At 41.3% G+C, this 22,333-nt stretch overlaps 1 protein-coding gene across 3 annotated transcripts in view; it reads left to right on the forward strand.

The window, feature by feature from the left end:
* The window catches only part of LRP6 (LDL receptor related protein 6), a 128,118-nt gene extending 111,123 nt beyond the window's left edge, over positions 1 to 16,995 (forward strand). The window contains exons 17-23 of one of the 3 annotated variants that reach the window (XM_040593928.1): positions 831 to 956; positions 2,365 to 2,559; positions 4,265 to 4,375; positions 6,182 to 6,412; positions 7,640 to 7,776; positions 8,938 to 9,035; positions 10,817 to 16,995. In XM_040593928.1, the coding sequence (XP_040449862.1) occupies positions 831 to 956; positions 2,365 to 2,559; positions 4,265 to 4,375; positions 6,182 to 6,412; positions 7,640 to 7,776; positions 8,938 to 9,035; positions 10,817 to 11,108 (1,190 nt within the window). In that variant the 3' untranslated portion in view covers positions 11,109 to 16,995. Of the gene's footprint in view, positions 1 to 830; positions 957 to 2,322; positions 2,560 to 4,264; positions 4,376 to 6,181; positions 6,413 to 7,639; positions 7,777 to 8,937; positions 9,036 to 10,816 lie in introns of all 3 variants that reach the window. The other 2 variants (XM_040593926.1, XM_040593929.1) reach the window with 2 other exon arrangements.
* Positions 16,996 to 22,333: the final 5,338 nt, after the last annotated feature.

Consider the following 22,333-nt stretch of genomic DNA (forward strand, 5'->3'; position numbering starts at 1 on the left):
GAGCAACATTGCATTGCACTAAGGAAGTGTGTAGTAAATAACAATTTGTGTTGAACACGGCTGCACTTCTACCAGTTTTCTGTTTACCAGGATATATCCTTCCCCCCATCAAAAATGTGCTTGAAATGATGGGAGCTTGATGGTTAAAGCAGAGGAGCTGCCATCATCCTGGAGGAAATAGGCCTGGTTAATAGGCTGTGGTGCATGCCTTGGAGAAATATGTAGAAAAATGTCTGGGGATGTTTAATTAAAGCATCAGTGCAGACTACTACTAGTTTTGTTTGCTATTAGTCTCAGTAAATCTGTCAGGAGTTCCAAGAGAAATATGTTGTCCTTATTAAACATTAAAATGAAGAGTTATATTTATCTAGAGCATGTTAATTTGAGTTATAGAGACCGTGTGGAAGCTTCAGAATTCATAAATTAGAAAAGTTTACTTTTCTAATGGTCTTTGATAGAGAAAAAGCAGTGTGGAATCCAAAGCATCTTTTCATATTACTAATGTTACTATTTTTGCTGCAGAGAACTAGTTCTGCCTAACACAAGAAGCAAAATACTCTGGCTACTGTTTTAGTAGAACCCATGGTATGATTCTTACCTTGTTTCAGATCATGGACAGTTACCTATGTGTGTGGTAACTATTGCTGTGTGTAAAGGGAAAAGATACACAGAACAAAATACAACTTTTTCTGAGTTGTTTTTAGTAGTGCTCTCCCCAGGGGGGAGGAAGTAATGAAGGGAGTCCTGTGAGTCCAAAGAAATCACTGAAAGGTCGGAAGAGAGGTGGGGATTTCTTGTCAGCACTTGCCTGTTTTACTTTTAAATCACAGGACAACATCCTTGTTCTCAAGATAATGGTGGCTGCTCTCACATTTGCATCGTGAAGGGCGATGGCACCACACGCTGCTCTTGCCCAGTCCACCTTGTTCTGCTGCAGGATGAGCTGTCCTGCGGAGGTAAGTCCTTCCCGTGCTTTGTGTCACCGAGCTCTCAGCTTCTGGGTTGGAGGTATGTCTCCATCTTTAAGGCTGGCTTCTGAGCAGAAAGAATGTGGCAGTGCCCCAGGTGCTGTTATACGCTTTTACATGGTGACCTCTTTGCCTTTCCCTCAGCTAAATGCGCAATTACTGGGGAGGAGTAAGAGAAAATAAAAAATTCACTCATTGACTGTTGAATAAAAATTTCTCTTCATCCTTTCTGCTGAAGACCACTGAATTATTTCAACTTGATTTTTTTAATTGTATGATTTTTATTACATTTTTTCTATCATTCTGTATGTTCTTCTTTTTCAAACAGTAGTAGCTTCTCATTCTGGCATATTGCGTCATGTCTGTGCCATTTTATTCTTCTCTGTTGTCCTCCTCAAACTCACCCTGTGCATGTCTTTCTCAACTGCAGTCTCAGAAGGGCAAGTTGCCCCCTCCATGGCGATATGGCCACTATAGTCTACACCCTGCTGTCTCCAAGGGTGGGGTTGAAATGGGGGAGAGAAGAGGCACTTTGGTACTTGCCTCTCTTTGTGCCATCATACTGAATGAATTTATTATGCAATCTTCTTGCCATCAAGGCGACGTGTGGTCTTACAATGGAACAAGAGCTAACATAAACCAGATATTTTCTCAGAGCAAATTTAATACCAGGCCAAAAGGGGGGGGGGGGGGGGGGGTGGGGTGTAAAAAAAAAAAAATCCACACACACTTACTGCATGAGATTAACAGTTACTGTAGTAAATGTTAAATAACCGCTCACAGCTGTGTTGAGATAGTGGGAATTGACTAGATGGAGCAGTTTTTTGTTGTTTTAAAAGAATTTTGACTGAACAGAACTGTTGAGGGCACATAACTAGACACTGAGTCACAGTGCATCCATCTGCAGCGCATTACATCTTTTTAACTTTTTCTATGCAATGACTGTTGAACATTTAAAAAAGTGAGCCATCGGCTGCGAATACAGTGGTGTTGCAGGAAAGCGGGACTAGAAAAGTGTGTTTACTTTAAAAGAAGACTTTTGAAGACCTAAGAGAAGCGTGTAAGAAGCTGAAGTGGGAAGGGAGGAAAATAATTGTGTTTTGAGTGTGCATATTTCTCTGTTCCTCTTGTTCTTTGTCTAATGAGCCTCCATCAATGTGAGCCTGCATCAGTCACATGGACTCAAGATCTGCACAAATGACTGTGGAGGCAGTGGGGGTAGAAGTTCTCTTATGATCTGGCATGTTTGTCATGTTGATAAATGAAAGCAGCTGAGCTCTTGTCCTTACCTGTCCTGATCTGCTGTTTGTTCATCTGGATTTTTAATTTTTCTTTGTTTGCTTGATTTTTAAAGAACCACCAACGTGCTCCCCTCAGCAGTTCACCTGTTTCACAGGCGAGATTGACTGCATCCCAGTGGCCTGGCGCTGTGATGGTTTCACTGAATGTGAGGACCACAGTGATGAAAAGAACTGCCCAGTGTGCTCAGACACCCAGTTCCAGTGTGAAAGTGGACAGTGCATAGACAGTGCCCTCCGGTGCAATGGAGAAGCAAATTGTCAGGACAACTCAGATGAGAAGAACTGCGAAGGTACAGAGAATCTTTTGAAGTGTGATGAAAATAGAGCTGTCACAGGGACACTATGATAAATGCCAAAGTTGTTGCTGAGTAGCGTTTGGAAGGATCTGAGGTTCTGCTAGGTTTTATACTGGTCTATTAAATGGGAATTTATTTTGCAACTCCATACTTTTGTTTCTCCACCTATGAAATGAAAATAACACTGATCTCCTGTACAGTGGTTTAAGCTCTGTTTGTGAAAATTTTAAAAAGGGTATGTTTTTAAGCTCTAAAGAATTGGTAACTGGGAGCGAATTACAAAGTGGAGCAAATCCTTGCCGTAGTTTTTTGTGTACCTTGTACTGAGTAAAAGTCTTAAGATTGTTTATTTTATAATACCTGAACAAAACCAAGTTAAGCATTTCGGAGTAAGCAGGAGTGAGAGACAGATGAGATTTCTGGAGACCTCTTCTTCCTATAGAGCACAGCAAAAGAGAGTACTTGAGCCATCGTTACAGAGGGAAGTGCTATTGCAGAGAGTTAGGTTCTTTTAATTTTAGGAAGGACAGGTTGTGCTGGTGGAATCTCAACTACCCCACCATTATACAATGTGAAACATGAGCAAACTCGCCCTTTCACCCACTGTGCAAGCAGTGAAGACTTGTAGGGACAACTTGTAAGCTTGAAAGGATGCCTCTTCTCTGTATCCTTTCAGTACATTTTTCTTCTTTGAAGAGACTGTCTAAGGGTCTTTGAATCAAGGCTGAATTTCTTTCCAAAAAATGTGCTCCAGCTCAAATAAAAACATACAGACTGATGCAGAAATTCCTGTGTGATGAAAGGTGATTTTTAGCCAGGTGACATGCTGACGTGAAAATACATTGTGCAAGTCGGCTTCCCAGCTGCCATCCAGCGACTGGAGATACTAGACCAGGGGCTGTTTATCACCTTCAAAGTGGCCCTGTTATTCAGAGTATTCAAGTTGATTACAGAAAAGCCTTTAGTTTAACTTCTTAATTCAACTGAAGTCAGACAGAATTCCTGGATTTATGAGAAACAGGAGGCAAAAATACATGTAAACAACAACAGCCAGCACCTTGCCTGCAGCACCTTTTTTCCCAAAGTGGTAGCTTATTTTTTGAGTGTACTGGCAAAGATCCAGTTTTATCTTCTGTCTTTCATTACAGTTTAAAAACATAATGTCAAGTGAAATATATTGTCCTATGATCAAGGAGTTTTCTGGTTTACAGGAAGAGCACAAGGACATTGAGAAACCGCACTTATATATCTTAAACAATCTTATCATGTTTTGGCATATTTATTTTTAATAACTTAATTCTTCTCTCTTATATTACAGTAAATGCTTAGAGTTGGAGATCCTTAGAATAATTTTGCAATAACCATTTCCTGGGATAAGTGTCTGTGTTCTCAGTGGCCTTCTGCTTCTGAGTTATTTTAGACAAGGTAACTTTCATCTTTTAGTGTCCTCATTGTAAATAGGTAGTAAGGACCAGGCACCTAATATGCAATATCCTCAACAGAACATTTAATCACTTTTGCTGCGTGGTTGGCATGAGGGACTTTGTGTGCCACTGCTTCAAGAAATGAAGCTAGCAGCAGGCTAAGCTCTCCCAAGATGCTCCTGATTGTATGCTTTGGTGCCTTGTTTTCTTAATCATTTTAAAGAGCAGAAGCCTTTGATACTGACTCTTGGGGTGTGTGTGGGGTCTCTTTCCAGTGCTTTGCTTAACTGATCAGTTCCGCTGTGCCAGTGGGCAGTGCATCGGGAAAAGCAAGAAATGTGATCACAACCTGGACTGCAGTGACAGCTCAGATGAGCAAGGATGCTGTAAGTGTAAAACCTGAGACTAGAGACTTGATTGCAGCATCCAAAATTTGTTTCTTCTCTATGAATTAGATTTCGTTCTGCCAACCAGACTGAATTAATTGTTCCCAAAATGAATGCTCCTGTTTGTAACTGCTGTCATGCAATTAATGCAAAACATGGTGGAGTAGGAGTAACAAAAGTAACTAGTGATCTGAATGACTAGTTTCTGATGTAGAGCAGGCTACTAATTTTTCCACTTACCTTTTTAAACTTTTAAAATAAATAAAAGGTTTGGTTTACTATAATCTTTTAGTATGCTGAGTTGATGCAGTGTTAAAAAGCAGCATGAGGCTTTTATATATAACTGCTCTGCTTCACGGTTTTCTCATCCAGAGAGTTAATAGCAGGTGCTTCTGGAATCAGAGGAGCACTGTTTATAGAGTAAACATTCTAAAATTTCTTTTGTATCTGAAAAGATGTAATCCTGAGCTTGATTTATGATTTGTAACATACGATACCCCCTACCTTGAAATCTCCAGGGCTGTGCAAGAAAACCACTGCCTTTAAAATTCCAGCTTGAAGGTTCATTTTCACTGGCTATGCTTTAAAAGAAATTGTAAATAGAGACATCTCTTCTTGTGTTAGAGATCCATATATCACGGTTGACACACACATAACTTGAAAATGCAAAGCCAGAGTTGGGCCCTTGATCTTAAGAAGAAGCAATAGGAGGTGTTCTGTCATGCTACCAAGTTATTAGACGTTATCACAGATATGTATAGTTATCTTTATTATAGTTCATATATTTTCTGGTTTTGTAACGGAGGACAGAAAATCATCCCACCCAGAGTAAGACCGTAGTTGTCATTGTCCCTATTCCAGTATGATCAGAAGTCTGTTTACTTACCTCTGTAACTATGACAAGCTGGTTAAAGTGTGGGTTTGGTGTTCAAGGAGAAGAAAATGTGTTGAGGAAAAGACTTGCAGTAATGGATAAGATGTAAAACACTGACTAGAACAGGAAAATACTTTAAAGTCTGCTTTTCTTGTCAAATTCATGAAGCACAGGCAGGGGGTTGTCAATTATTCCCAGAAATGTCATTGCTTAGAATTGGTATTGTAGGGAAAGCCACTCATTCTGACTGTTTAATCATTTCAGATATAGATTCCTCATAAGGATGGCACCTCTAAAGCTGATGCTTAGCTACATCTGTAACCATCAGTGTGGGTCAGATGTGGAGTAGGTTAGGTGTTTAATAAATGGCAGCAAACCCAAAATTCATCATTGGTGCGTCACCTCTGTGGTTCAGCATAAGTGAATGTTACATAAGGGATTGCCAGTTTGTTACAGAGTGCTAACCTAGGTGTTTATATGATAAGGTACAACATGAAAACTAGTTGTCATCATCTTTAGTGACAAGAAAAAGCATAACTGGAGTCCCCAGCACAGTGCCATCTGGAGTCATGGCTGCAGGTCTTATTCATCAAGTTCAAAGGATAGCCCTGCCTGCCAGCATGAAGATCAGGACCTGGTTCAGCAACCCCCCTGCACATGCATGTACTGTTCATTTCCTGCCATTTGTGATTCAAAAACCTCTCTGTATGTGTGGAGATCATCTTGTGCACAGGTAGCCCTTATGGGCACTCAGAGTCTTTAAATAGACCTGTCCCGGTGCCTGTTTGTTCCTTCCATATATTAATTTGAAAGCTGTTGTCTGCCTACAGAAGAGTAGGCTTTTATTTTTCCTGTGTAGATAGATGTCAGGAAAACTGATGTTGGTAGATGAAGCTGTTGGATTAACTTACACAGTTTGATTTTCCTTCTAGATACAACAGAGGAACCTGCGCCACAGCCCAACAACACAATAGGGTCCATCATTGGTGTGATCCTTACAGTTTTTGTGGTTGGAGCAATGTACTTCATCTGCCAGAGGGTGCTGTGCCCACGCATGAAGGGAGACGGGGAAACAATGACCAATGATTATGTGGTGCATGGACCAGCCTCTGTACCCCTTGGTTATGTGCCTCACCCAAGCTCTTTGTCAGGGTCTCTTCCTGGTGAGTAAATAAATGGATGTGATCATACTGTCCACATATGCACAGGAGATGTCCATTCCAGATGCATGGTTCCTGGAAGCTGTTCGAAGCCAGGGCTGTCAAGGCTTGTCCCCATCCTTTATAATAACAAACTGTTATTTTACTTATGCTATTCACAAGCATTTAGAGACTTTGCAGAACCATAAGCTCAAACAGATACACATGCTGTGGGAGTTCCCTTATTTTGCTATTAAAGAAGCCTCTTTTTGGACTATTACAGCGTCAGCAAGGTGTCTTGACGGTACAGGGTAAAGTTACACAGCGTTATATTCATGGGATTTTAAACATCATGTAACTATTCTTGTTAAATTTTTAGACTGGGTTTGTGTACTTGTGAAACTTCTTGTAAAGTCTGTAATGACCAGCAAGAACGGTGGTTTCAGCTTATTTCGTTTGATGATGAAGTTTCCAACACCAATCCAACCACATGCTGCTGCTGCTGTTTAAAAAATAAGACCTAACGGCAATGCTGAACTTTATTTGTACGCATTGCTTCTGCATGTGTTTATTAAATATGTACTGTAACACATAGCTTTGGATCCAGCAGGTTCCAGTCAGAACACGGAGGTGCTGTTAGGCTGTTACAGGGTTAAAATAATGCACCAAATTTCTTTGCTTTCTGTAATAACCTGCTTTCATAAAGAGAGTCTTTGAGCAGAATTTTCACCATTATTTTGAGCACAGTGGCATACCTCTCCATTTCCCGCTTGGACTCTGCCAGCATGCTTCAGTCCAGTAGCAAAAGCTCACTTAACAGTGTCGAAATGAAAGAACACAAACTGCCTCTCCTCTTGCACAAATTTCAGTTGCTCAGTTGAGGTGGTCAGAGTCAGTTTCATGTTTTATTCTGAGGCATAGAAATAGTGCCTGAATGCCTGTTCTCTCAAGTCTTTTCCAGCCATTCAAGTGAAAGAAATGTTTTGTCTTCACACAGTTCTAGTATAGCCCAGTGCCAAGTCCTGCAGTTGAGTAGCTGATAACACAGAACCAATATGTTTATTCCCTGACAGTCTTCATTCCAGTTATCTGTCAAGGAGCACTAAATTTGCTCTTAATACCAAGAAGATTAGTTTTGATTTTAGGAGTTGTGCTTATATTGCTTATCCTCTAAGATTATTTTTTTCTAAAGCTTTCTTTTCTCTGTTTGCTTCAAAAAATTGAATATTGACATACATTTTTGTTCTTCAGGGATGTCTCGAGGTAAATCTGTGATCAGCTCCCTCAGCATTATGGGAGGGAGCAGCGGGCCACCCTATGACAGAGCCCATGTCACTGGAGCCTCTTCCAGTAGTTCTTCAAGTACCAAAGGCACTTACTTTCCTCCAGTAAGTCATTCCATTATTCATAGGCCTTTAATAACTTTCAGGGGAGTGCCAGTTTCTTTCTGAGGATAATTAATTGATAGATAAATGTTTTGGTTTGAATTTTTAGTCTAATAAAGTTGTTTGAACATAGAGTAAGTGAATTTGAAAAGCAAGAGAGAGGAGATAGTCTTTTTCCAAAACAGTATAGGAAATTCCTATTAATTCTAAAAAGTTGTGAGAGAGCTCAGTGCCAGAAAAAGATGTTAGACTGAACATTATAGGGATGAAAAAATCCCTATAAATGTTGAGCAGCTCTAGCAGAGCAATCTCTTTCCATTATACTCTGCCGTGTGCCTCTGGAAGTAAAACTATGGTTGGTTCTGTATAGACCCTTCAAGGAATTAAACTGAAGTTTTTGTGTCATGTGTCTTGCAAGTGACAGATAAATAAACAAGTGTCTTGCAACTCCATACTACTCCTCGTGTGCTGCGCTAGATGCTCTACAGAAGTTGGTACCAGCCCTAGAGGGCTCCCTGTCTCTTTACTTCTAACATCCATGGTTGTTCTTTTAGATACTTTTATATGAAGTCCACCAAGCCACTATCGAGTGTTACGTGCCTAGACAGTGCAGGCTGAAATCTTCAACTGTCTGTTTCCAGTTCCAGGAATCAACTCATCATGTTATATCTTCAAATTAATCAAAATAATTGTTCGTGCAGTATGAGCATGCCTGTATAGGGAAGAAATACTTGCCCTGGACAGCACACTGCAAGTATTATAAACAGCATAATACTTGAGGACTACAGCTAGCAGGAGCAGACACCTGCCGGTTTGCCTAGGGCAGTGGTATCCCTAGTGACAATCTCATATTGAACAGCTATAGCTTCAACTTTCCTTTTCAGCTCTGGGTATGTCAAAATAGCAATAGCAGTCAGCGTTTTTTGAGAAGAGCTTAGCAATAGCTTCTATGGGAACAGTAACAAGCGGCATTTCCAGTGTCTGTTAAGGAACTGGGGAATAAACAGAAGAAAAACCCTGTTTGTTGGGAGGGGCTATACGTGCAATTCTTAGCTTAAGGTTTCTATTTAACAGTACTAAAAAGAAAATTCATAACTGATGTTTTCCTGAGTATCCTTCGCATCTTTTTTTTTTTAACTGGCTTTTTTATTTTCTCCCCCTTAGATTTTGAACCCACCACCATCACCAGCTACTGAACGTTCACATTATACCATGGAATTTGGTTATTCTTCAAATAGCCCATCCACTCATAGATCCTACAGGTAATTACTATTACGATACCTTCTGTCAAGATCTCCAGTTAGTGGAGAAAATGCAGAATAAAGACAACCTCTGCTCTATAAGAACTACAGTCAAAGGCCCTAATTCTGCAAGTGCTGAAACAGGTGCTTAAATGGATTCACGCGTACTGTGTCACCAAAGCGTGTATACGTGCAGCCCTGTTTGAGGTAAATCATGCAGTAAGTGGGTTAGTGGTACACCTCTTGGGTATTATTGCTTTAGGAGGAATGACAACGTTCATCACAAAACTAGCTGAATGCCAAAAGAGACGTGGTACCGTGATAACTTTGTGCCAAACATACTTACCCTGAAGTGCACCATGCCTTTTTTAGGCTTCTGTCATAAATAATTTGTTATGCAGTTATCAGAAATGATAGGCAAACACCATGTGGAGGAAAGCTGGCAATATAAAAGGCCAGTAGGTCAGAAGTAACGTTAATATTACGGCCTAGATAAAGCATAGAAATTCTAATTTAACATATTACAGGTTAATATCTGAAGAAGGTTACTAACCTTTTGCGTATTTTCTCTGACTGATATTTACGGGCATGCAAGCTTTCTCTCTGTTCACTTGAGTGTATCTTTCTTACCTTCCCTGTAAGATGCTAGAGTTCATTATCATTTTATAACTAGTTACCAAAAATAAAGAGACACTTACTACCCAAGGGTGTGAAGATTCCCCTCCCAAATCACTAGTAGATCTGGTCAATGAGGAGAGCGCGCTATGTTTGTCTACTGAAAGAAATGCCTCCCTAACACAGAGCCTTTGGGGGCTTTTGGATAATGAGGTCTCTGGGGCTGAAAAGACATCTCTTCTCCATTAGCAGAAAATATGGCCTCTGTTGTGCAGAAGGTCAGACCAGATGTTTATAATGATGCCTTGCAGCCATATGAAAAATCTTTTAAAATGATGACTAATTTTCTAATGAAAGAAACCCAAATTTTGGCACCAGCATGAATCATGCTGATCGCTGGTTAGCTGATGTGACTTTAAGTATTATAAATGGTATTAGGGATGTAGCGTAGGGTTGAATGTTTTCCAAATGCTCCCCCACCCAAAAATAAACCCTGGCCTTGCTGCTTCTGATCTTCCTGTCTTTCCTAACGTTCTGACCTGAATATAAAGGAGCTGCATCCCCACCCACCTCCAGCAACTGACTGGTGATGCTGGTAGTTGTAGCTACCAAACACCTCCCTTTCCAATTTGTTTTCTTGGGCTCATGCTCATTTTAGAAGACATTTTGTGGTAGCAGCCTTTGGGAATTCCATACCAATTACTGCTCTGGTGAGTGGTTCTCATGACTGCTATGAATGTGCCAGGTGATTTTCAGGCTCCCTGTATGGCCTTGGAAGTTAATATCCATAAATTGCATAATGGAAACAGAATATCTTCTCCATATAATTACAATACAAGCTATTCCTGCCCACCCCTATGCCCTTCCTGCCCTGCTGTCTTAGGAGCAACTTTTTCTACCTCAAGAAAGTCCTTAGGGAGCCTGTTGTCTGTAGATAATTCATAATTAGCATCCCTTTCACTAATGGCTATAATTTGACTGACACTGTACTGCAAAGGTGGACCTTCTGCAGGGGAGTTAGTGAGTTCACAGAGTAAAAGAAAGAGGAGATGCATGTGATGCTGTGTACATACTGCTCTCCTCTTCCACCTGGGTTTATCTGACACTTGCTTGTTTGCGTGTGCCTCGCTCAAAATGCACTATCTTTCTATATGCCGACACTTTTCCCATAAATCTCCCCTTTGCAGCTACAGGCCTTACAGCTACCGGCATTTTGCACCTCCCACGACGCCCTGCAGCACGGATGTCTGTGACAGTGACTATGCCCCCAGCCGAAGGGTCACAGCAGCGACGGCCAAGGGCTATACCAGTGACTTGAACTATGATTCAGAGCCCGTCCCCCCGCCACCCACTCCGCGCAGCCAGTACCTGTCAGCGGAGGAGAACTATGAAAGCTGCCCACCTTCCCCATACACGGAGCGGAGCTACTCTCACCATCTCTACCCACCGCCGCCGTCCCCCTGCACGGACTCCTCATGAGGGGTAGCCCCCCCGCCCCATTATCTGCCTCCACCGTGAAAATGTAAATACAAAATGTTCTACTGGGGAGGGGGGAGGGAGCTCTCAGCGAAGGATAAGGTAGGACAGTGTACAGTTAAATGTTATTAAATGGGGTGGAGGAATACTGAAGATATTTGTACAGAAGAAAAAAAAAAGGATATTTATATATTTTCTTAAACAGCAACTGCTGCTTGTGCCATAAGAAGAAAAATTTTTGTATAAAAGAACCCAGACATTTGTACAAAAAGTTTTTATTTTTGCAAATGGAACACAAAAACATGCCTTAATCCAGTGAAGTGACTGAGTACATAAGGAAATGGAAGGACCGAGATGTGTTACTTGTCCAGCGAGGTGATATGTGGGGTTTGTCAATACCAAAAATGTTTAAAGTAATTAATAATAAAGAAGTCCGTCTCAGAGCAGCATACCATAGATACTTGGAAGTAGCCAAATAACCTCTATGTTAACTGCAGGGGGCCAGCAGCTAAAGTTAAACTTGAAAACACAGTCAGGACAGATATTAACCTTACACAAAGGGCTTTGTTTTCTACAGGAATGGAGCAATCGTAGCAGTGAATCCAGACAAATAATTACACACTTCTTTAAATGAATACATCTCTGTTTTTCCTTAATGCATTTACCAAACTAGGATGTTTAGAGCTGTCTCCTTGCTTCTGGAATTTCAGTGATTTTTGTTGGGTATATTTTAAAGTTTGCTTTTTTTTGCTCCTGTTTAGCTTTTCCCATCTCTTCTGCATCCTTTCTTCCTGCCCATGTCACTTTAAATCATGATATCCTTATTTAAAATACTGCTAGAACTGGGCTGCTGTAAATTCTTTTTTTTTTTCCCTAAGCCTTGTCATGCAGTTAAGTATCATGCTATGTGTTACCTTCTTCATTTTGCCAACACAGTAGGATTCTGTTTTGTACCAGGTCAGTACGATTTTCACGTAATTGACAAGGGTAATATGCATATACCTGAATGATTTTTAGTCCCTTAAAAAAGAAAACCTTATTTTGACCTAGTGCCCACAAAATGTCAAATATTTTTGTACCACATATAATATAGACAGCATATTTATAAACTATAAATTTAACCATGGATTGTTAGTTTTACTGTAAATGAATAATATATCCTTGCAGTACTTTCAGTGTATATTGATATCACAGTATACAAATCATATATATAAAAATATATATATATTATTTTTTCCTAGTAAGGAAGCATTTAACTTTCAGTGGAGCAACTATCCATTAAAAAAATAGATGTTTTGATCATTGGAAGGGGTTCCCATACTGTATTAACTGCTCGTGATTTCTTTGTGTTAGGTAAAGCCAGTTTTTTCTCAGTATGATTTTGACATACCTCCTCTTTTGCGTGGTGTGAGTTTAATACTTTAGTATTAACCGCTGTGAATGTCAAATTTTAAGATATTCTTAACCAAACCATTTTATATTCACATCTCTATTTTTGTATATTATCATATTTAGCCCCTTTTCCTGTCAGCATCACCATGGTGATTTTGACAGGGAGAGTATATAATCAAGTGAAAACATTATTTGTGTAGGTTGAGGGGCAACCTAGGATGATATTAACTCCTCTTTCACTCCAATGCAGTGTTTTGATTTTGCTTTGACTGTAGTGGAGCTCACAATATACCTGGTCTTAGATGGCATTATATATTTGCACCTTCTATTGACATCAAATCCATTGAAGGTGCTCAATGCCTTCAAAGATTTGGCCTTCTGAGTCTGCTCTCTCAAAACAAAGGTACTGAGGAGCTTCTGCCTCCTAGCCTTTGGGTATAGTATGGGTGTAACAACTCTTCAGAGGTGCCATTCAGGTTTTATTGTTCTCTGTTGCTTGTTTCCCAGCCAGTTTCAACTAAAAGAGAATTAATCTGAAAATGCGGTGTGGGCTTCAATTCATGCTGTTGACAGAACTGGTGACAAGTAATTCTTGTAGTACTGCCGCTCATCTGGAGTGATGGAGCCTCACTTGGCTTCAGCTCCAGTAAAACAGTGGCATTGGGATTCTAGCTATAATAAAGGGTCTTTCTAGTAGTCCAAGATACCTGAGGAAACTTTAAAAAGCCTTGGTGGTCTCCAGGCTATTGCAGTTGTTCTCTGGATCTGGCATGCTACATTTTTTGCCCAGCTTCATTCTAGGTATCTAGGAATTGTGGTAGCTGTTCTTCTGGCTCTTCCTTGCTGGTGAAGAAGCTTATTTGTGTTCTCCAGCAGTTGGATGTTGCAGAGGGTGTTGTGAACTGTAAGGGAACTCGAAACCATTTATATGAAGGGGGGGAGGGTGGGTGTGTTGGGATGGGGGGATGTTGAGGCTGGCACGCCGATGAGAATTAGAAATTTCTCTGTTGTTTACATTTTTTCATGTGCAGCATTCCATGTGGGGTTCACATGTGGAAACTTGCACTAATGAACTCAGAAGAATATTGCATTGTTGTATCTCAGTCCAAGTGCTTGTACTGCGATGGCAATGGTCTCTTCTTGCAAAATACTTTTTTCAGTGTGCCAATTTCTGTTCGAAAAACTCTAAGGTGGTTGAGTTTAAGGAGTGGTATCCTCTTTCTGGTGCAGTTGGACTGCCCCACTGAGGCTTCCTCATGGAGGGGACTTCCCGCAGGTAAACTTATAACTATGTTAACTACAGCAAGGGTTCTTTAGAAGAAAAATGCTCTCTGCATGTGGGCTGTGCTGCCTGCCTGCCTTCTTGTGCTGGTTTATGTCCGCACATAACGCAACTGAAATCAATGGGGTGGACGTATAATTCGGTGTAGGATTTGATCAAGTCTTTTGATACATATGTTTCAGTTTGTGGGTCAGTTATTTTGAGAGATCTGCCTCTTGGAGGTTCACATGAAAAGGGAGAAAATGGACAGACTACATTTTCCCACTGAAGATGACCAGCATAGAGAGTAGGTTGTTTCTTGTCTGGACTAACCAAAGAATTTATTTAGTGGGAAGCTGTGATCTGCCTTTGCAAGTATGTTTATTTTCCCAGTAAATCTAGGGTAAAATTTTGAAACAGTTGAAGATCAATGAAGTTCCTTTTGGGCAGATCTCCAAATTACAAAAGCATTGATGCAACTAGTATGCACACCTGACATCCAGTGGATAAACCCAGCGGATAAACCATAGACTGGATTGAACATTGAGAATGAACAACTCTGCCACTGAGCCAGTCATGATTCATATTTTCTCTTCCCCTCAGTGACAATCATGCTTTCTCCTGCTTCTCAAATTGACCAAGATGTTAGAACTGTAGATAACACGCACATGTCAGTTCAAGAGATCGCTGAGGTGGGTTTGCAGCACTAGCATGGCAGTGGTCTCATTGATGTCAGGGAAGCTGCTCCTTGTCTTTTAAGCTAAGCCCAAATGTCCTTATCTTGCAGTATGAGGCACATACACAGTTAGGCATTAACACGAGTACTCACTGTGCATTTTCTCCTCCATGTAGACACCTGGGGAGTGTTCATAGCTGGCTGGCTGGTCATGAGCATGCCAGCTGTTTCCAATCAGAAAAGAAACAGTCCTTTGTAGTTTAAAAACAAAACAGAAAGGGACATTACAGCATAATTTTTGGAAACTAACCTTTGCGTGTTCAACAGGAGCTTAGCGTGTTTAAACGGCTACATTAGAGACCTAATCTTGCCTCTTAAAATTTTGCCTACCGTGTCGTACTGCATGCATGCGTAAGGAGCACTGCTCATGTCTGTACTGCTCTTGAATACAAAGATATTTATTTGAAAAGAACTTAGGTACAATAAATGGAACATGCACATAACATTTGCATTTGAAATAAAGGATCGTTTCTGTGAATGTAAATTCATGCAACCTGTGCATATACATTAAATGAAATTTACAGTAATGCAAAATATGCAAATAGGCTGGCTGATATCAAAGGATTCATTTTGCTGTTAGTTGTAACTTTCAGTATTGTAAATTCCAGTTTACTGCCATAACATTTTCCCCCCATGTGCATGTACAAGTATATGTATGCAGGTACACGTATCTTTGAGAATGTGAATCTACCCAAAGCTAACAATTTTCTCTTTCGTGCATACACATTCACAGTCCCCCACTGGCAGATTCAGCCTCCCTGCCCCTCAGAGTGCCGATGCCGAATGCTGTCCTGCTTTCTCATGTAAGCTGGGTTTATTGGCCAAGTTGTAGACAGACAACAGAATACTTGGTATTTTAAACCCAGATAGTTAATGCTTTGTCATACCAGAAAGAAGAGGAAGGACTTTTTTATACTGTTCTCCTAGTTTTGAAGTCCATTTTGCAGTTGAGTAAACCTCTTCTGTTTAGTGTACGTACATAAAAATTACTCTGTTGTAGTCCTAGCGAAATTATGAAGAAAACTGCACCCAAACTGCTTGACACGGCAGGTGCTACAATGCACTGCAAGTGAAGGTATATGCAGAAAATCCCTATTTATTGCACCGCTGGGCTTTGGTGGTGGTCTGGTCTCCAGTTGTGCATTGCTTCTCTATTTATTATAGCCCATTTTCTAGAAATGGCTTGATCGGTAAGTCTTAAACACAGATTCATTTGTTCTGCTTTAAAGCAGTTAAGCCTGTGCTTAGATGAAAAGAAGTCCACTCTCTTGAATATTCGAGTATTTCCATTCCTTATTTTTGGCGAATCTCCCTGAATTAATTGATTACCACCATTCTGGGGGGAACTGCTTGAACTACAGAACTCCCTGGTCATGCATGCTGTTGAATTGAATGACTTCTTCAAAATATCATTTAAGAAGTAATCAATCACTTTTTTCAAGACGTTGTCTTGAGCATGTTTGTCTCACTGTATTGTTATGGACAGAATCTGCTTTTGAACAGGTACTGTGCATGTAGCAGATTACTTGTTATTTCTACAATAAAAGAATAGCTGGTTCATTGGGTGCAAAAATAATTTGAACATTGTTATTCAGAAATTGCTTTCTTAGCCATGAGATTTTTTTTAAATTGTATTTTGGTGGAGTTATTTGTTGAAAATTAATGTTTAGCTTAATTGGCAGGTGATAGATGCACCTTGAAAATAAGTTAGCAATGACCTCATAGCTTGAAAATGGCAGCAAAACATTCAGTTTTTCTAAAAAAGTCAGTAGTGATACTGTAGTGATCCAAAATGGGCAATTTCCTTTCCATCTTCAAAAAGGGCAGCTCATGGATGATGCCAGTATAGCATTTATAGGGACTGGGTGATCCACTCCAAAACTCTGCAGGGCAGGGAAAGTGAACTGTCCATATTCAGTTTGGGCCAGAGATTGTTTTAGTAGCACGCAGGGTGATTGGTGTGATGAAACTATTGGAGAGCAGTCTTGTTCCCCTCTTTTCATGAACAAGGAGCAGCTTTGAAGTCCTGATTAAAATGGCTGTAGCCTTAAGCCAGGCCAGCTAAGAGTCAGCCAGGGAAAACTAAAGTCTCTTTTTGTAAAGAGGATACCACCAGGCTTAAGCTGAATTAGCCTTGTTTGCAAGTGAAGGATCTGGTGCTGCTTTCAGATTTTTAATCTTGTTTTTGTTTTTTGTTTTGTTTGTTCTTTTTTTGTAAGCTTTAATCACTGTTTGTCATTGTCTTAAAGCCAGCTGGTGTCTCTTGTTCATCAACCTTGGTACGATGGTGCTTTGCAAGGATGTATTTATATTATAATGACCAACATTTGGTCAACCCTATTCACTCATTCACTAACTTCTTTTTTTTTTTTTTTTTTTTGTAAAATAAAGTGCTTTACTTGTGAGGTGTATATAAACCTTGTACAAAAATCCTTTCCAATTATTACTATAAACTGAGTTGTAACAAATGAAATGTTGATTTTTATAATAAAACTAAGAGTGAAAAAGGAGAAGTACTTTGCATTTTATTCCAGCATCTGGAGAACAGGTAATTAAAGGTAAAAGTCCATGTGTGTCTTTGCTCTCCATAAAGGCCAGAATGTACTCAATTTTCTGATGCTGTAGGCAGACTCTGCAAACACTGATGCATTTGCCTGAAACTCGTTGTTGATTTCAAGCGGTTCTGTTGATTTTTGTTATTCTGCAATGCAACTGGATACATTTTAAAGCTAAAAGTCTCCATTATTGATCACTTAAATTAGTTTACAGGATAATACAAACCAGACAATATTACCAAATAAATCCTTATCAGACTAGAAATGCCTGGTGATTATTTTGGAGACTGCTGATCTTTAAATGTCTATCAAACTGTTTTCAGAGAGAAGAGTGTTCAACTTGAAAATGTAAAAGTAATTGCCCCACACGCCATCCTATCGCTGTAAGGAGCAATTGGATAGGAAGCAGTTCTGAATTTATAAGCTCAGGACAGGAATTCCTGCTCCACTTGCATCCACTGGTCGTGGAAAATAACATGGCTTTGTGATAGCGTGGATCTGGCTATATACTAAGATTCTTTTACAGGTCCAGTTTTTCTACATGGAGGCATGTAGAAAGGACAAGTCACACATTGCTGCCTGCATCAGTAAAATGGGACCCACATTTATCACTCACAAAATGTTGCAAAAACAAATGCTAGCCATTCTCAGCTAGTGTGCCACAGTTATTTTATTTAAAGGTGTTATATTTATTCTACCTTAGCCATTATTCTGGAGCTGCTGGGTGCTGTGTTCTTTAAAAATGCCAGCTGTGAATTGCTGCTGGGCTACAGAAGGCTCACCAGCTCTTTTTTCTTTCTTTTTCTTTTTTTTTTTTTCTTTTCTCTGGATTTGTTTTTGGGGGTTTTCTTTTTTTAAATGATGATGGCGACCTTTCTACAGAGTCTGTACAATTGTAATATGGTAGAAGTGTGTGTATAGCAGTCGTGTTGCTTTGGATTCCCTGAATCTTGGTCTTTTCCCAGTACAGCTGTTAAGCATCAGGGTGGGTCTCAAATGCAGTTCAAAGTGCATTCCAGAGAGGCAGTATGGACAGACAGCACAAAGAGCAGGATCAGTTAAATCTTGGAAAAAATCCAGTACTCCTTAGAGGGAGAGTATAGCTTAGGACACAGAAGCAAGTTGTTTCAGCTGCAGCTCCACCATGTGTCTTATCTCTGCCAGTTATCAAGGCCTCCAGAGATGACGGAGCTGCTGAAGGATGTTTGCCAGGCACCAAGGAGCAGCAGGCACAGTATGGGACAGTGGCATATTATCCATCATCAAAAAAAAAATTCCCTGTCTGTCTGAGAAAAGACCGTATGGAAGTCCGAGAAGAATTGATTTCTTGTGTGTGATTCTGTGTCTTTCCTTGTACATGTGAGCATGAGCAGAGGTGACTGCGCGCACTGGAAACCTGCCATTTGTTTGATACTAGAGGAGGGATAACCACTGCAAGTGGAAAGAGCCCTTCATTAAGAGCATAAAAATTAGGGGTTTTTTCTTTCTTTCTTTTTTTTTTTTTTTTTTTTTTATCTGCCAGTGTTGGCAGCGCTTCCCTAAGGTGAGAATGTGAAATCACATGCTTGTTCCTGTAGGGGAACTGCTGAACATGTTTAACCTGTTTTCACAGGGGAGATCTTGTAGCTAGCTGAGAAACTTCTGCATGGGAATCAAGGTATGTTTGGTAGAACTGCCTCCTGGAAAGCCGGCACCTGACAAGGGGAAGTTTCGCCTTGTATCAAACCTGCCATGTGCGGCAGGTATTCCTCCATCCCTTTTCCTGGTGCATCAGGTTGGGAACATAAAAGACATGTTGCTGGGCTTAGTGATTTATTTTTTTTTTTTAAAGTAAAACAACAACAAAAACCTCATTTCTCCTGTAGAAACTGTGTCTGGGTAAATAAGCTTTACCTTGCCCTTGATCACAAAAGCTGTGATGGCAATGCAAGCTCCATATTTATAGGAAAGATTGGGAGTTGTCGGCCATCTCCTGCTGGCACCCTCTTGCACAAAAAAGTGCTTAGTAGGAAAACGCTGGTGCTTGGGTGACCGGGCTTGGTGTGGCACAACAGTGATCTTAGACAACTTTGCTTTCACAGCAAGATACCTTTTTCATGAGTTGAAGGGGAATACTCTGCAGAAACTACGCAGTTTGCTTCTCTGAGAACATGTACAGAATATCATTCGGGTCCCAGGAGATGGGGGGATTTCATCTGGTAAGTGTTTTTTATTTGCCAATGTTGCCAAAATTCTTAGCTCTGTCTCCTTGCCAAGAAACCAATAACCACTTCTACCCGCAGAGCACTTGGCTGGAGAGGAATGACTAAGTGACCCACCACCAAGCTCTCCCTGCATTGCCCTGAGCAACGTGTTTCAAACCACTGATGGTCGCTGCTGGTGGTTTGCTGAATAAAAGGTTGCAGGAGTTCTGATGGCTGCTGGGGTGCCAGGAGCCCATGGCGAAGCACCTGGCTGTCCCAGGAGGAAAGCCCAGAAGCCTTCACCTGCAGCTCAGGTGCTGCAAGAGCTGTTCCCTGTTTCCTGGGCCAATTGTCCATGCAGGGAAAGAGCAGTAGGAAAATGTTGCACAACAGAGGTGGCTAATGTGGCTGGAAGGACTACGGGGAGAAAGGAGAGGTGTGATGAGGGTGTATTGTTTGTGCTCTGGCCTGTGTCCGGCCTCTTTCCTGTCCCGCACCTCCCCTGGCTCTCAGGACGTGGAGCGCCTAATGAAGGCCAGGCCTTGGCCTCCACGGGCATTTCATGTGCTTGTGTGGCTCGTTCCTTAGCGGAGGCTGCCGTTCTCCTTGCTTTGAAATCACATTTGGCTGCTGTGGAAAATGAGCATGGTGCTGCTGACACCGGTCTGACTTCAGGTGGGGAGCCAGCAGCAGGTGAATCTTGCAGATAACAATCCAGATTTTAGGCGAACACGCCCTCCACTGAAAAGCCAAGGAAGAAAAGATCAGAAAATGACTCCCACTGTGGACAGGAGGAGAGTTTGTAAATGAATTTTTGATTTAAATGGCTCATGAGGCAATAGATGCTTTTAAAAAACCCAAATATCCATTGGTGTGTTTTTCCTAACTTTATGTTTTTCAAGCATGCTCTGTTTGCTGGAGACAGAGTGATTCCTCCCTTGACGCCACTTTCTTCTTTCCATCCTGAGAATGTTTTGAGAAACCCTGTGGCTGCAGCATTGCTGGGTGGATGGCTTAAAGTGGGCTGTTGTTCTGAAGCACAGCTGTTAGGGATTAATTACTTGATGGAAGAAAACCACTTTCAGATGCTTCTAATAAAAAGTTGTTCCACCAACAGCACTAATAAACATGACTGATTTTTTTTTTTTTAAAGAATGTACTTCTCCCATCCATCCAGTGTGATGCCCATACATCCTCTCCATGCTGTCTCTGCATTGCATCCACCTCTCCAAACCCCCCTGACCCCTCCCTCATATCTCCCTTCATTTTGGCTGTGCAAAAGGCAGCACATCCCGTGCCGTCAGCCCCGGCGCACAGCCCAGCGGCTGGTGCCGAGGAGCTCCTCAGCAGTGTGCTCAGCCTTGCATGGTGGGTGAGGACTGAGGTCCACCTGTCCCCATGTGAGGTGGGTGGGCTCTGGCATTAGCACTGCAAGGAGCAGGGTGGGAAGGAGGTGGTCGGGGGGAAACAGGGGCAGAGGCTGATGCAGTGGTGGTGGGGAAGGGCAGCAAATGTTCCTCCCAGGGAGAGGAGACAGGGTGGTGGCCAGGCATGTGGGAGGAGAAGCACGCATGTGAGGGGCTGCTTGGTGGTTTCCCGGTGGAGTGGGAAGCCCAGCGCTGCTTCTCTGCTGGCACTCCTACATCCCTGCATCCCGGGGTTTCCTAAGCAGCTGGGCAAAATTGCTGACATCAGTTAAACTTGAATAACTAAGTAGGAAAGATGTATTCCTTCAAATTTTGAAAAAGGAGGGGAAGGAATGCCAATTGTCTCCTCCATTGGCATCCCTCTGTCTCCCAAAAAGACAAAAATGAGGCTTGTTGTAAAGCCAGAATGCGAGGGACAGTTACCTGGTGAATGGCACCAGGTAAGGAAGAGTTGTTCTTGTTTCTTTCAGGTGTCCATAGAAAACATAGGTCTGTCTGTCAGCGTGGGAGGCATGGGAACGGGTAGGAAAGGGGCGCTGGGTTTTCTGCTGCTTTAGGATACTTGGCTCCTTCTATCACATATGTATTTTTTGCTCTTCTCATTTGATGTTTGAATCGTCCTTCCACTTCAGGTGGCTCCAAAATGAGAGAGCCAAAAAGGCAGACAAAGGACATTAACCCTCATGTCCCAGTTGCTTGTTTCCTTGAGTTAATTTTATGTCGGTAATAAAACCCGTCTTTCCATAACGGTAAAAGACAACGGACAAAGCATCTGTAGAGCTGAGAGGGCTGCTTGGCAATTCAGATTCATCACTTGCTGCAGGATTTCTTCAACATTTGTTTCCAATTTACCTGGCATTTGTCTTGCCTTGTGCATGATTAGCTGCTGTTGCTGTAAGCAGGTACTTGGTGGATTTGGTCTCCTGACTCCAGCACGCTGCTGGGAGCCAACTAGAAAGCGTGAAAATGATTGTTTCAGAAAGGAGGATTTGGGTTGGGTTTTTGTTTTGTGTTTGGCGAGATGCGCTTCTTTATTGCATAGCTGCGTGAGACCACTTCATATTTGAAATGATCCCTGGCCAGTTCTATGTTATTTTGTGGAAGAACTTGGGGCGGGGGGGGTGGGGGGGGGGCAGTATAAGAAAGCACTGCAAGCAAAGATTGTATTAAATATGAAGGTCAAATAATGAAGATCCCTCCTTTCTGCCCAAGGTGCTTTGCTACGTGCAAGTCTAAATGTCCTTAGAAGGAATTGAATTTCACACACAGCATCAAGAGTAAGAATCTGCTCCTCTCCCTCTGTCTGTTACTGCTGCATTGCAACTGTGATGTTAGTTTTGTATTAGTGATTTCTACATTGATTCCTTCAAGATAGAATAGGTTTGGTGATCTGATATATCTTCTACATCTTTGTGGTTTTTTAATGTATTATTGTGTAATATATATTATGTGTATTTATATACCTAAAAGAGCTCAATACCTTATTTGTAATTAGAGCTGCCTCCACCTTTTCATTCCAGTTTTTTCAGGGAAAACCTCAGATACTGGATTTTGGAGTTTGTGTATATTTTGATTTTATTTTGTGCACAAAGAAGCTGACATCCCATCCTTCTTGGGAACAACTACAGCAAAATACTCAGCTCTGTAGTAGCTGTGGTAGACCCGGAGTCCACC

Source organism: Falco naumanni, chromosome 5 (genome assembly GCF_017639655.2).
Source record: "Falco naumanni isolate bFalNau1 chromosome 5, bFalNau1.pat, whole genome shotgun sequence".
NCBI lineage: Eukaryota > Metazoa > Chordata > Aves > Falconiformes > Falconidae > Falco > Falco naumanni.